General features: G+C 46.8%; 1 protein-coding gene across 9 annotated transcripts in view; it reads right to left on the bottom strand.

The window, feature by feature from the left end:
- Positions 1-15,365, bottom strand: part of LOC130857222 (sideroflexin-5) — a 151,959-nt gene that overhangs the window by 75,747 nt on the left and 60,847 nt on the right. For all 9 annotated transcript variants that reach the window (XM_057742693.1, XM_057742692.1, XM_057742694.1 and 6 more), the window contains 2 exons: positions 14,424-14,501; positions 1-27 (listed from right to left, as the gene is read on the bottom strand). In XM_057742693.1, coding sequence (XP_057598676.1) covers positions 1-27; positions 14,424-14,501 — 105 coding nt within the window. The remainder of the gene's footprint in view (positions 28-14,423; positions 14,502-15,365) is intronic.

Below are 15,365 nucleotides of genomic sequence, written 5' to 3'. Positions count from 1 at the left end.
CTGCTTGATTTTCTGTGCACTCCAGAGCTGGGAGGAAGGAAGGGAGAGAGAGAGAAAGTAAAAGAAAATAAAGAACAAAGATTAAAATCATGTATCAGTTTAAGGTCTCAAAGGCACATTTTCTAATCAAGGGATCCAGTTCCAAAGAGCTTAAGAGGCCCGCGTTGTCCTGGTTGCTCCAGGTCTGCCAGCTACACTACAGCGGGGGCGGGGTGGCATCAGGGGATAGGTAGGAAGGCCAGGGATGCCAGAACGGCAGAGCTGGGGGATTTCACACAGATTTTTTTTTTAAGCTCTTTATTGGGATATAATTGCTTTACACTGTTGTGCCAGTTTTTTCTCACATAGATTATTTAAACCAAGGGTTCTCGACTCTGGCTGCACTGTAAAATTACTTGAAGAATTCTTCCAGCATTTTCCTAATGCTCCCTAGTTCATTTTAAGGTACAGCCAGGTAAGAAACCCTGATTTAAATGAAGATACTTCAGTTGTCTCCCAGAATCACTAGAGGCAGCACAGCATAATTTTTCAGAGCCAGAGAGACTGCTCGGACCCCTGGATTTGCCACTTCTACCTCTGAGCCTCAATTTCCTCACCTGCAAAATAGGGATAATAGCTGTGCTCTAGCATTGTTGAAGAGGCATATGAGAAGGGCCTGGAGCAGTGCTGGACACAGAGCAGGTACTTTACAAGTGCTAAATCTTGTAGATATTATTATTCCTGTTTTTGTTATTGTTATAAGAAGGCTGTGAGCTTTCAAATGAATGAGGAGGTTGTCTCTTCCAGCACAGTGTGGAGACAGGCTGGAAAAACAGTACAATTTGTCAATTCCTTCAAATGATAAAAATACTGTATTTCTTTGACTCTAAGACATCGTTGATCCTAAGATATACTATTATATGCCACTAAGAAAGAAAATCGTGTCATAATACCAAGATGTCCATCAATTAAAAGATTCATCCCATTTAAGAGATGATAAAATGTGATAAAATAGCCTTTTTTAGAATCAAGAAAATATGGCAAGTAAAATTTTACATTGTGGGCAAACCAAAGGCCACTACATTTTCAGTGGAGCAAGAAGGGTATGAGGTAAGAGAGGAGACGTGGTCAGCATTGATGTTTAAAGTTTTATAATGGAATAGTTATGCTTCATTTCTATGGCAATGTTGTCATCTGGGATATGAATTAAGCTGCAGAATGCTACTGGGTGGCAATAATAGAGTTATGAAATCGATACACAGATTTTCTTCAACTTACAATGGGGTTATGTCCCAGTAAACCCACTGAAATTGAAATTATTGTAAGTTAAAAATGCATTTAATACATTGAACCTACCGAACATCATAGCTTAGCCTGGCCCACCTTAAACGTGCGCAGGACACTTATATTAGCCTACAATTGGGCAAAATCATCTAACACAGAGGCTATTTTATAATATAGTACTGAATATCTCATGTAATTTGTTGACTACTGTACTGAAAGTGAAAAACAGACTGGTTGTGTGGGTAGAGAATGGTTCTAAGTGTATCGGTGGTTTCCCCTCTTGATCTCGTGGCTGACTGGGAAATGCAGTTCACTGCCTGCCCAGCATCACGAGAGGGTATCAGACCACAAATCACTAGCAAGGAAAAGATCAAAATTCACAATTCAAAGTACAGTTTCTACTGAATGCATATCGTTTTCTACCATCATGAAGTCCATAAGTTGTAAGTTGAGCCACTGTAAATCAAGGACCATCTGTATTAAAGTTTACACATTTTACTAACAGCAGAGTCCCTTAAGCCTAATTCACAGCCTAATCACTCTGATTCTAGATACATTTCAAACATATTTGATTGTCTGCTATTCCAGACCCAGAAAGATTAGACGCAGTAGATTTTTTTTTAATTATAATTGAGGAACAGAGGGGACTAAAGAAAGAAAAACCAAATGTAGAATCACTGTTAGCCAAAGACGGCATGTGAGAGCATAACAGCAGAGAGGTAAAAAAAAAAAAAAATGATAAAAGGTTGATCTTTCTTTGCTCAGAAAGTGCCTTCTGAAGTGCATCCCACCAAGTCCCCGCACTGTCCCAGGTGCGACCCCAGGCCCTGGGCACAGACTCCTGACACACCACACTCTCCACCCCAAATCAGAATCTCCTGGGTCCGGGTCCCCTCAGCCTGTGGAATCATAGCCCAGCTCCTCAGAGCAGAGGCCTGCCTTCGCGTGCCGGCCCCAGCATCTCCTAGGGCCGTGCACACAGCAAATCTAAAGCTATTTTTTTTTTTTTTTAAATTCAAGATCTTGGGAAGTTGTTGTATAACAAAGGGAGTCCAACTCGAGGATGGAAGATGCCTTAGAGGACTGGGGCGGGGAGGGTGAGGGGGACTCGAGGTGGGGGAGTCAAGGAAGGGAGGGAATACGGGGATATGTGTATAAAAACAGTTGATTGAACTTGGTGTACCCCCCAAAAAATAATAAATAATTAAAATTAAAAAAAAAAAATTCAAGATCTCTTCATACATTTCTTACAAATAAAGAAAAAAATCCCCATGATTCTGATGGACAGCCTGGGCGGAAAACACTGATCTAAGACATTAAAGGACAGTGTAAAGAGCAAGCGTTAGCACCAGGCAGACGGCATTCCAATCACTTACTAGATGTGTGGCCCTGGGCAAACTACTTTGCCTTCATGCCTCAGTTTCTCCATCAGTACAATGGGTTGTTGTACGGTAGGGCAGGGACTATGTTTGATGCTCCCAAGCAGCTGGCGTTTCCCTTTGGGCATACAGCTACGTCTGTGCTTTCCAGCCTTCCCCACAGTCACATGGGCTCGCATGACCAGGAGCTAGCTAATGGACAGTAGGCAGAAGTGGAGTTCACCGCTTCCAGGCTTGGCCCCAAAGCCTCCCACAGAGGATCCAGTGGAGGACAATAAGGTCCCAGAAGACAGTAAAGCCATGAGGTAAAAGGAGCCTGGCCCTTGGACAAGGGCATATGCCAAGTTGCTGAACTGCAGTAGACTCTGTCATGAGTGAGAAACAGCCCTTACTGTATAAGTCCCTGAAATCCAGGGGTTGTTTGTTACAGCACTTGGCTTACACTGACCAATACAGAGGCTCACTGAGACACGCCGAGCTAAAATACTTGGCCCACAGATCATACTCCATGAATGCCTAACATAGAGGGGAAGTCAGTCCAACGAGCAGTATTGCTTAAAAGGACTTAATTATTTTTCAAAATAACTTCACCTCTACTGTCTTATTCTTACAACATGCCTGTGAAGTGGGTAGACTATTTCAGACGAGGCAACTCATCTCAGACAGACTAAGTGACTCAGCCATGGTTCCGGGGGCCTGGTGGCAGGATGGAGATGAGCACCCATGCCTCCTTGCCTCCAGACTCATGTCCCCCCTGTTCTCCAGGGGCTCCCCGGAGCAGACGGATGTCTGGTTCAGCCAGGGTGACAGCCAGGCCTAAGGCACGGGAAGAGGAAGGGGTTTGGCTGACATAATCTGAGGTTCCAGAACCTCCCTTTGCAGCCGGGCAGCAGATGCTCCCCCGCAGCCCCTGTGACTCCCCTCCCGCCCAAGTCCAGCCAAGCAGCACTTGTAATCCACGGCCGCATCTGTGTCCCCCAGGTTCAAGGACTGCCTCCTCTGTCCCCACCCAGACAGCAGTGATGGAGACCCAGGCAGCATTGGCTCGGCAGCAAAGGCAGAAGTTCAGCAGGGGTGTCAGCAGGCAAGGCCAGGAGCCCAGAGCTCACAGACGTGTTCCCTACCCACGATGACACCCCCACACATGGCCCAGGCAGGCTAATGCCACAGATAAGAGGCAATGGTCCCATTAACTATTTGAGTCTCACACTCAGAAACCTGTTTCCATAGGACGGGTGTGCAAAGCAAAGCTCAGAGCCACACCCAGGGTCTCCGAGGTAGAGCCAGAACTACAGTGCATGACCTGGGACTCAGATTCATTCATTCATTCATTCACATTTTAGTGACCAGCCGCTTCTGAGGGCTTTGTACAGATTAACTTATTAATCTCCTCAACAGCCCTATGAGGCAGGGACTGTTATATCCCCCATTTGATAGATATAGAAACTGAGGCACTGAGATGTTTAGTGATTTGCCCAAATCCCACGGCAGCACTGGGATTTGAACCCGAGCAGTCTGGTTCCATAATCCCCATACTTAAATCGCCATGCACCCATCTCTAAATGCTAGCACACCACTGCACACTGTTCTGTCCCTTTAGGTATCGCGTATATTCTGGAGATCTTTCCACATCAGAGCGTGGAGAATAGACTTATTCTTCCTAACAGAAATGCTGAATGAACATATTGTAAACTGTACCCTATTAGCACATTTTAAAGCTATTTCCCATACTTTTCTTATCGTGGTAAAATAGAAGTAACATAAAAATTACCATTTGAGCATTTTTAAGTGGCAGTTCAGTGGCATTAAGTACATTCACATTGCTGTACAGCTATCACCACCAACCATCTCCAGAATTTTTTCATCTTTCCCAACTGAAACTCTGTACCCAGTAAGTACTAACACCCCAATCCTCCTTCCCCCAGCTCCTGGCAACCACCATTCTACTTTATGTCTCTGTGAATTTGACCACTCTAGATATTTCATATAAGTAGAATCATACAATATTTGTCCTTTTGTGACTGTCCCATCTTTTGCTATTACAACCACGCTCCAGTGAACGTCCCTGGAGTTATCACTATTATATCATTAGCGTTTAAAGGAAAAGGATAAATGTATGCAGATAACTCTAGCAGGATACAGAAGAAACTGATGGTAAGTCTAGGGAGAAGAGGTGGAAAACTGGGAGACAGGGAAAGGGAAACATTTTTTATTCTATACTTTTTTTTGATACTTTTAGAATTCCATAGATGGTTCATGTGTGACCTACTCAAAAATAATTGTTGAAAATTTAAGAGTAACCACTAGAAAAATAGAAATAGCATGCGCAACTTCCAAGCACTTTATTGACCCCTATGGTATAGACTGTTAACTGTCCGACAAAACCTATGCCCCTTCTTCACAGTAATAGAAAGGTAGCAGGCAGGTGGCTGACCTGCTGCACTGCATTTGCCAGACTCCTTTGAGTCCCCCAGTGGCATCTGAGGGGAAGTGAGATGTGCCTTTCCCTGGCTAGCGCCTCCCAGGCTATACTTTCTGTCACCTGCCTGTGAGCCAGAGCAAGGATGTGGCTGCAGCCCAGCCTGGGCCGTGCAGAGAGGAGGACCCAAGGAGATGGTGGAGAAACACAATGGAAGGAGCCTGGGTTCCTGAATGATCCCGTGGAGCAGGGCCACCTGCCCACCTGGAACTTGAACTATTACATGAGGGAGATATAAACATTTATCTTATTTGAGCTGGTGTGTTTTGAGATTGTTTCATTACAGCAGTTAGTACAACCCTAACTAAGGGAACCCATTTGGGGATTTGGGAAACGCTCTCCCATGATGTGAGGGAAGCCTTTCCAGGAAGGAATGAGCACTAAGCAGTGCTGAGGCTCTTCTCACGGCATCTGGCAGTGCTCCCACCTCAGGAGGTTTTGGGGTGAGGTGGGAGGGACAGCTCCATTTCAAACTAAACTTCCTAGTCCTGACCTGATCTCATTTGGGTTCATCCCAATTCCAGGCTGCAGCAACAGTAGTCAGGGTCACAGATTCAGGGCCAGGTTCAGCCACTAACTTGCACGGTCCTCCTGGGCAAGTCACCTCACTCCTTAGACTTACATTGTTTTTGTAAATTAATCAGACAGGAGGTGGAAGCTAGTCCCTCCAGGGTCCCTTCCCATCTGATGATGCCAGGCCCAGCTTAGAGAGAGTGCAGGACAAGGGCTCGGGTCTGACTCTTTGGGTCTGGGCTTTTCCTTGGGACCTGCTGGACCCGTGGGTCAGATGCTAGATGCAGAAATGGCAGCACATACCACGCACAAGCCAAGAGCTGCTTGCAGTTTAATAAGCCAGCCCTGCAAACAGGTTACAAGCAAGGATTACCCTGGAATGTAAAACATTTGATGGGAGGCCAAAGGAGATGCGGTGGACAGTCCACCCACACCGAGAATCTATGACAGGGAGGCCCCCGTGTCTTCTAGTCAGCCCACTAAAGCAGCTCCACTTTAAACTACAGTTCCTCAGTGTGACCTGATCTCCTTCAGGCTCAGCTACCTCCCTCTGTGCCAGTGTGACCTGATCTCCTTCAGGCTCAGCTATCTCCCTCTGTGCCTCTGGCTGAACATTAAAATGTGCAGCCCCGAGTCCTTGGAACTTACTGGCTGCAGCAACAAACCAGTGTGGATGTGAGGCTTTGGACCGTTCTTGATTTCTCAACTTGGAGAATGAGGACACACAGGGTGTGGGGGAACAGTTGGGTGAAATGTTGCTGGAACAATGCAGAAGTTTGCTGATTTCAGAAATGGCCCATTTCAGCTGAGCTGCCACCTGAACCTATTAGAAACCCAGTGTAGAAGCCAAGGGAGGGGTGGAGGGTGGGCCCCAAACAAGTTTCAGGTGGAGAAGCTCTGCCTTCTCGGGGCAGAGACCTCCAGTTCCCAGACCCCAGTTGGAGGAGTCACTGCTCAGGTCCTGTCCTCAGTCTAGCTCATTCCCCTTCCCCTTTGCCTCCTTCCAAGCTGCTTCCAAACCTCTGAAGCGGCAAAGACAGAGTCTATTTAAAACAACCTCCAGAAGGTAATTAAACAGAGCCTGAAGGGGATCCTTCTGTAAGGCAGAGGATGCCTTCATAAAACAAGAAATCTTTTTAATTTATCATTTGGGCCAATCCCATTATTCCTCACCATTAATTTTGTTGCCATGGTTACTCCCAGGTAATACGTACAAATGCAAATCTACGTGGGGCAAAGGTAATCCCCAGTTCTACAGATAAAAGGAGAAAGAATATGCCAACTCATTCTGCTACACAACACGCATTAGGAGTTATGACTTTCGTGTACACGCAGCTTCTCTCTATTAAGAGGCTAGACCCTGCAGTCAAACCCTTCCCTGGGAATTGGAATTCCAGATCTCCCACTTGTGATTTGGGGCGATTTACTTAATCTTCTTGAGCCTCCATTTCCTCATTTGTAATATACACATATGAATACTTACATGCTTGTGGGGACAAACAATAAATGATAAAAATAAAAAATAAATTTTCTCATATGTTAGAAGAATGAATGCTTCAAGAAACATGGGAAAGTAGAACAGGATAAGGGTAGGGAGTATGTGCTGGAAGCAAGGATGGATTGTTTAAAAATGTATTGTAGTAGGGTCCTTGCAAAAGGAGGGAGTGAAGGGTGGGGGACATTCAGGGGCCACAGGAACACGGTGACATGACCAGGGTCACAGCTCCTATCATAGGGGACAGGGGTGAAAAGAAAAGGCCAGGGCTGGAGCTGGGGTGGAAGAAGGAGGGGGGAGACACTGACGCTTCATCTCCCATCCCCCAAAGCACCTCTAGTCCCCAGATCCCCCCATTGGCCATGGCCCCCTAAAATTCCATCTCTTGTCCTGCCTCTGGCCCTAGTGGCTCCTTCTTTTGCTCCCCTTGACTTTTCTTTCCCTGGACAGATTCTCAACTAGTAAGGTGGTCAGGGTAGTTTTCATTGAGGTGACTTTGGAGGAAATACCTGAAGGAGGGAGTGAACCATGCAGATACCTGGTAGGAGATTATTCTGTCCAGCAGAACAGCCAGTGCAAAGGCCCTGAGGCACAGTGGGCCTCCCCAGCATGTTTGAGGGACAGTGTGACTAAAGTGGACTGAATAGGGAAAGAGCAGGGGGAGACAAGATCAAAGAGGAACTGGGGCTTTGCAGCTTGTGCTAAGGACTGTAGCTTTTACTCTGAGTTTTCACTACAGCAGTAGTTCTTAATAGGAGGGCAATTTTTCACCCAGGGGCCATTTGGAAATGTCTGGTTGTCATTAACTGGTTGGGGGTGCCATTCCATCCAGTGGATGGAAGCCAGGGATGTTGCTAAATGTCCTAGAGTGCACAGGACAGCCCCCACACCAAGAATTATCCAGCCCCAAATGCCAATCGTGCTGAGGCTGAGAAACCCTGAACAGAGGAACAAACAGCGTCATGCGTATTTTCACAGATCACTCCGAGTGCTGTATTGGGAGTGCTCAGAGTGAGCCCAGGTAGAATGGGGAGGCCGCCCGGGAGGCCACCACGATGACCTAGCCAAGAGATGCATCTACAGCACCCAGTACAACTCCTAGCACATCATACAAATGCTTCAACTAATACAAATCACTTGCCTGTTTTGGGCAAACGATAAGGGCCAACCTACAGGTGCCCCAGAGGGGCTGGGTGCTTCAAGACCGCAGAAGTCTCTGGCTCGGGGTCAGGGTAAGAGGGGGATGTCAGCCAAGCTCCTGACAATCTTGCTGATACCCAGAGTCAGGGTGCAAGTATTTTTAACTCTCCAGTATCTTCTCTGCTATTTTCAGCAAAGCCCAAACACAGCTGACCCCATTTCTGCTCTGCCAGGGGAGGAGACTGGCAGGATCTCTTACATCTCAGCTGCCCCTTCTCCTTGGCAGCTTGCAGGCAGAATCCATCCTATATGGGGCCTCTGAGCAACCAATATGCTATGCTGGGTGCTGTGTAGGCACGAAGTAGGTGGGCTGGTTCCCAGCCTCTGGGGAATGGGTAATGATGGCCCAGAACTGCCACTCGGAAGCCTACAGTGGCTCCCAGAGACCTGCCCCCCTCACTCTGGACCACCCCAGTCTTTCCCAAGCTGGTTTCCTTGACCGCAATTATTCCTCCCCAGCTACCTAGCACACAGTGATCTGATCACACTTCCACTGTCCTGCTCCTCCCTTGCGCCAGTACAACACAGCCAGCATCTCTTCAGGGTTTCAAAAACTTTCACAATCTGGCCTGAAGCTTCCCAACTTCCTCTACAACTTCCTCTCGCATCTTCTCTCTCTCCCTCTCTCTCTCTCTCTGTCTCTCTCCACTCTACTCCTCGGCCTTTGTCTGTGACTTACCGGGATGTCCCCCCCAGGCCTTTGGTCTCCCTCTACATTCTGCGTCCAACCACTTGCGTTCCCCTCCATGAAGCCTTTCCTCAGCACCTGCGTTCTCAGGAGTCTCTCACCACTGAATTCCTACGACCGTAGCCTAACTCCAAACAGCCCGGCCATCAGCCTGCCTCCAGCCACCCGCTTACGTGTGTGCCTGCACGGGAGCTGGCTGCGTGAGGGCGGGAATCTGCCCCGTGCTCACCTGCCGCAGCACCTTTCACGTACCAGGTGCCCCACAGATGCCCACAGCCTGGCCTGGCAGGGTTAACTGCACAGTGTGACTGGGGCTGCGAGACCTGCACTCATACCAAGCTCCTCTGACAGCACCCCTACCTCACCCACTCACTCTGCCCCATGTTTGCACACACATTCCACTCCAGAGTATCACCTTCCCTTCCAAATCCACCTTCAGACAGTGGGTGAAAGATGGGCATTGGATCTTCCAGGCCCAGTGTTCCTGTCCCACCACATACTAGCTATGCGACCTGAGGTAAGCAATATAATCTCTCTGAGCCTCAGTTTTTTTTGCCTGTAAAATGGGGTTAATATAGGCATCTACCAAACAGGGTTTCTGTGAAGATTGAGATAATATGTGTAAAGTGCAACTATTTAGCATGGCTCCTGGCCCTTGGTGAGCTCGCAGTGAGTGGTGGCTCATTACCATGGGGGAGCATTCCATGCTGAACCCCACCCATCTTCATCCACACCAAACCATTCCAGCAAAGCCCTGGCATAGAAAATGCACACAGCACAGCAAACATCCAGAAACTTAGCTGCCTGGGCTTACAGTTTTGCTCTCATCTATGGCTTTGTTGTTTAACTGATAGCTGCAGTCCTTATTAGGGTTCCTCGCATGTCAAATTTCTACCTGTCAAACCCAAAGAGTAAATTATACTTATTTTTATTTTATCCTCATGACTAATTTTTCATTGGTATAGCAACCTTTCAACAAGTTAACAGTCTCTGGAGGAGATACCAGCCACCCACTAACCAAGGCGATCAGGTGTGAATAACTATCACTCTGCTTGCACAACCTCCCTGCTGGAATGTTGTAACTGGAGGGCAGGTTAGATAACAAATTAGCGCATAGGATACCCAGTGGTGCCCATTACATTGGGACAGGCCCACAGGCATCAGGACGCAGCCACAGGCTTCTGACTGACACACCTGCAAAAGGACATCAGGGCAGGCACAGAGCCCAAGAGCACACAAGGCCATTGTCCAGGCTGAGATCAAGAACCATCCTGGGCCTCTTCAGACAGCACAGGCATGACCCTTGAGCAGGCCCAGCCTGAATCAGGAATGGGGCCTTCATGAATTCCTGATAGTCGAAGCTTCCCCAGCCCCTGAGCTGGTATGTCACCACCCATCCTCTCTTCCTGTGGCTATGGAGGCCAGAGGGGGGTGTGGCTCTGCAGATGAGGCCCAGGGAGGGAAGCATTGTCAGATCTGCAGCAGAGCCCAACCCTGATGCTCTGGGGAGCCAGGAGGGCAGGGGAAGGGGGAATCTGCCTACTAGGGGGACCGAGCAGTAGGCGCACACCTAGAGCACTGTGCTACCAGCCTCCAGATGGACACTGCAGGCACTACCAACGTGAGCCAGAGCTGGGAAGCACAGCTAGTGCCGGGGTCCCCCCACCCTCTCCCCTCCTCCCAGCTCCCTGGAGGCACATGGGGCTTTCAGGATAGAAAACACTGGAGGCCCAGAAAACAGGACAGACCGCTTTAAGCCACTGAAGGGAGCAAAGAGGAGAAACATGGCCTCATTGCCCAAACTCTGAAAGCTGGAAGGAGTCCCAAGAGGTGAAGACAGGCTAGAGGGGATCTTGGGCTGGAAGCAGACACCACGTCAGGAAAGGCCTGGAGGCTGGACCACGCCTGATAGGTCCACGAGGAACTGACACAGTCTGAGGACTACTCTGGCCTAGAGAGGGGCGTGTCAGGTCACACCACCCAGGCTCCACAGTGCCCATGGCCAGAGGACAGCACCACACTCAGGAATGGGAAGATCCCAGCCTGCCCTCCCTGCTGACGGCTGCCCCCAACTCAGCAGGCAACACAGATGCCTGACAATGGACCCTGCCTAACCAGCACTGCAGCAGCTCACGTCACTTCCGGGGCCCCGCACGAGGACATCTTGCCAAGGGGCTGCCTCTTTTGGCACCTCTGCCCTCCCTCCACATTGCAGGCTGCAGTCTGGCACATTCACCTGCCCCTTCCTCTGGAGGCTCTATTCTCTCTGTGTTCACAATGTGCTTCCTCGCCTGGACTGCTCCTCTCCAGCACCTCCTCCTCACCAGCCCCTGCTCATCCCTCAAATCTCAGGTGAGAAATCCCTTCCAGACCCCCCCAGTCTGGGCAGGTTCCTCCTCCCTCTGCTCTCCCACAGCACCATGTGTTTTCACTGTCGTTGCCTAGATTCTGGGGAGTCCATGAGGCAGGACCCTCCTCTAGCTTCTCCCCTGCTCTCTCCCCAGGCCCTAGCACCGACACTGGCCTGTAGGTGCTCCATAAATATATAGCGAAACAAGCTGGATTGGGGAGGGCTGATGACTTAGCCCCACGGAACACCCAGCCAAGCGCCAGTGTGTCCCGTGGCAGCACAGGGCCTCAGCTTGAGCTTTGTGCCTAAAGGTGCTAGAAGGCAGGGGCAGTGCCTCACAGAGCCACCAACAGAACAGAAGGGCAGACAGCAGCAGAGGAGGGACAGCCACACGTTTTGGATGGAAAAGGAGTAGAGTTTTAGTAACTGATCCAGCAGAGAGGAGGAAGCCTCCCCTCCATGCCTGCAGAAGGCACACTTAAGAAGCCAGGCTACGGGACTTCCCTGGTGGCCCAGTGGTTAAGACTTCACCTTCCAATGCAGGGGGTGCGGGTTTGATCCCTGGTCAGGAAGCTAAGATGCCACATGCCTTGCAGCCAAAAAACCAAAACATAAAACAGAAGTAATATTGTAACAATTTCAACAAAGACTTTAAAAATGGTCCACATCAAAAAAAAAAAAAAAAAAAAGACCAGGCCACTACCCCCAGGATACCAGCAAAGTTCAGGACTTGGAGGGACGAGGCACCCCAGAAACAAAGGGTTAATCATAGGGCTAAACACAGGGATTTGGTTGAAAACCTATATTGAAAGCAGTAGAGCCCCTCCAAGCTCCCCGCACAGCTAGGTGACTCTTACCACCCTCACCTGTATCCTCCAGACACTGGAGGTTTATCAACCTTCTGGAGAAACTGAATCCACATGACTCCAGATTTGGGAACACTAGCCCAGTAGAGGGCAGGAGAAGGTGAGGCTAAAAGCAGGGAAATTAATGAAAATCTGCAAAGTGAATATTGAGACCCCAGCCTCCTTCCCCTACTTGGCTTCCATAATGAAGACAGATAAGAAGATACTGTATTTACGAAACAGGAAGCGGGTCCTGTTAAAAAGAATAAAGAAAAGAAACAATCAAATAGCTCTCAGAAATTAAAAGTATATTAGCTGAAGTTAAAAATTCAATAGACATGTTGAAAATAAACTCAAGGAAATTTCCTGTAAAGCCAAGCAGAAGGACAAAGTAAAGGAATAGAAGGAAAAAAAAGGATACGAAAATCTGAGTATTAATCTAAGATGCTGAATATTTGACTAATAGGAATTCTAGAATGAGAAGAAATTATCAAAGAAACAGCATAAGAAAAAATTGCCAGAACTGAGAGACAGGAGTCTTCAGATTGAAAGAGGTTACCAGGAACCCAAAATAGTGAACTTTAAAAGAGATAGCACTGTGGAATTTCAGAAATAAACTGTATTGATAAAAAGAAGATCCTAAACATTCCCAAAGAGAGAAAGCAGATCACTTTCAAAGAATCAGGAATAAAATAGCATTGCATTTTTCAACAGCTAGACTGGAAGCCAGAAGATCAACGTCTTCAAAATTATGAAGGAAAATGATTGTCAACCTAAAAATTGGAATTTTCTCCTCAGCCAAACTATCAGTTAAAGCTGACTGCAGAAATACAATGACAAAAGTACCTTTTTTTCAGATATAAAAGGACTCAAAGTTTTCTTCCCATTTACCTTTTTTCAGGAAGCTACCAAAATGAAGGTGTACACCAAGAGGAAGGCCTGGAGCTGGGGGATATGGGCCCCAGAAATGAGAATTTCAGGGAAAAAAATGGAAATGAAAGACAAGAGTCTTCAGATCGAAAGGAGGCACTGAAAATATCAAAAGGCTGCTAGATGGTGCAGTAAGAATTAGAGATCGTACAAAGAAAACTATGTCAATGAGAAAAAATGATGCAATTAATAAATCCAGATAAAACATAAAGTTGAAAAGAAGAGGAAACATAATCATGTACAACAAAGTTGTAATATTATCCATGTAATTGTAATGATGTGAATATTGAATATCCAGAGACCCCAAACTATGACAAATATTTGGGGGGGGGGAGGTGATGAGGGTAGGGAAGAGAAATGTGTTTTGGAGGGTGAAAAATAAGAGAGCTGAATCCTCAACTACCATAATAGATAATATAAAAGAACTAGTTGAGAAATAGTGGTATAGATAAGCACGTTAGTTTGAAATAGAGGTTTCTACCTGAAGAAACAGCTAACGGTATTTGCTCCTGGGGAATAGCAATGGGAATTGAGGAGGGATAGGGCAACATATTATTTTCCCTTACAAGTGTTTTATTACTATTTGACTTTTTGAACTATGCACATAGATTACTCTGAAAAAAAAAAACCTGTGAAATTAATTTTTAATAGCTTTTAGAATAAAGCTTATGAACAAAAAGAAAAACTTTAGCACATCAACCATCTGTATCTGTAATCACTAGAGCTGCCCTACACTACACCTCCCTATCCTTCCCCCAAACTAAGCAAAACCATCAACATTTCAATTAGTTCTAGTTCAAGTTCCTACATAATATACAAAAATGAAATTACAGTGTCTTAGCCTAATCCCCATCCTCCTCCCCCATCTTTCCCACCCTCAATCTGAACTTTTGGGTATGCTGGTAAATGCTTAATACTTGATTATTTGAGAAAAAAGTCCTGATTTATAGTATTTGCCAATTTCCATGGTGCAAATTCTCCCACTGTGGATGATTTCCAACCATCGCTGTGATGTCACTGAATGTGGAGTTGGGGAAAGATGCACATGTCAGCTCCAGCGAACTACTGCCTTTGGCTTCTCTAGCTTTATCAGCCTCCACACTTCCCACCAGACCCAGGTTATAGGAGAGACCTGAATATCCCCTCGAAAAAGCCAGAAAACCACAGGGGACGCAGCAGCAGTAGAAGTGGACTCTGAAGGGAAGAGAAGTGGTTCTGGCTGCAGGGAAGGGGTAGTGAATCTTCCACCCTCCTTCCCCTCCCCACCTCCAGCAGAGTTACCTGCTCGTTGGTAACCCCTGGACGCAGGGTGCCATGCTTGTAGTCTTCCAGCAGCTGCACAGCCTCTCTGAGACGTCTCTGCAGGCAAAGAAAAGGGACTTTGAGGGGCACAGATCCAGGGCTCCAGCAACCCTTTCCTTGCAGGGGTGCATCAGTATTGATCAAGCACTGACTATATTTACAGTGTACAAGGCCCGCCCTCAAGTTCATGGGACACAGGTAAAACATTAAAGAAGGCTACAACCTAAGTGCCCTTTCATAGGGAAATGGCTAAACAGCACTGGCATAATAATACTCCGGAACATTACTGGGCAGTTTAAAAGTAAAATAGATCCACATGGCCATATCTCCAAGACAGTTTTTTGAGTGAGAAAGCAAATCGCAGAGCTGTATAATGCCATTCTTTGTACTAAATAAACAAAACACATACACATAGAAAACAGTATTTCCTATGAGAATACTTATGTGAGAAAATGCATCACAAAAGGTCTAAAAGGAGACCCACGAAACTGGTGACAGGGGTTATCTTGCAGTAAGAGGATAGGGCCCAGACTTGGCAAGCGACGTCAGAAGGAATTTTAATCTTAATTGTAATATTGAAAGTTTTTATAAAGAGAATACATTTATGTAATACTTATATAATTTCTTCCCAACATTTAAAAAACACTAGCAGAGATTTACATAGTAAAATACATATGGCCACAGTAACTGATGGGGAAAGAAGAAAATAAAAGAGGATAGATTCGTATGATTTTTAAAAATCTTAAAAAGCTAAAGAGACAGCAACAGAGAGAGAAAGCAGCTTCTGTGCACCGAAAGGCTGGTATGAGAATATTCACAGTGGCACTTTTCAAACAGCCCCACACTGCAAACAATTCAAATGTCAGGAATAGACTGGATAAGTAACTTGAGGCATACGCACACAATGAAATATTACACTGC

This window comes from Hippopotamus amphibius, chromosome 7 (assembly GCF_030028045.1).
Source record: "Hippopotamus amphibius kiboko isolate mHipAmp2 chromosome 7, mHipAmp2.hap2, whole genome shotgun sequence".
NCBI lineage: Eukaryota > Metazoa > Chordata > Mammalia > Artiodactyla > Hippopotamidae > Hippopotamus > Hippopotamus amphibius.
Note: the sequence above shows the minus strand (reverse complement) of the source record. Positions and strands in the feature narration are given on the sequence as shown.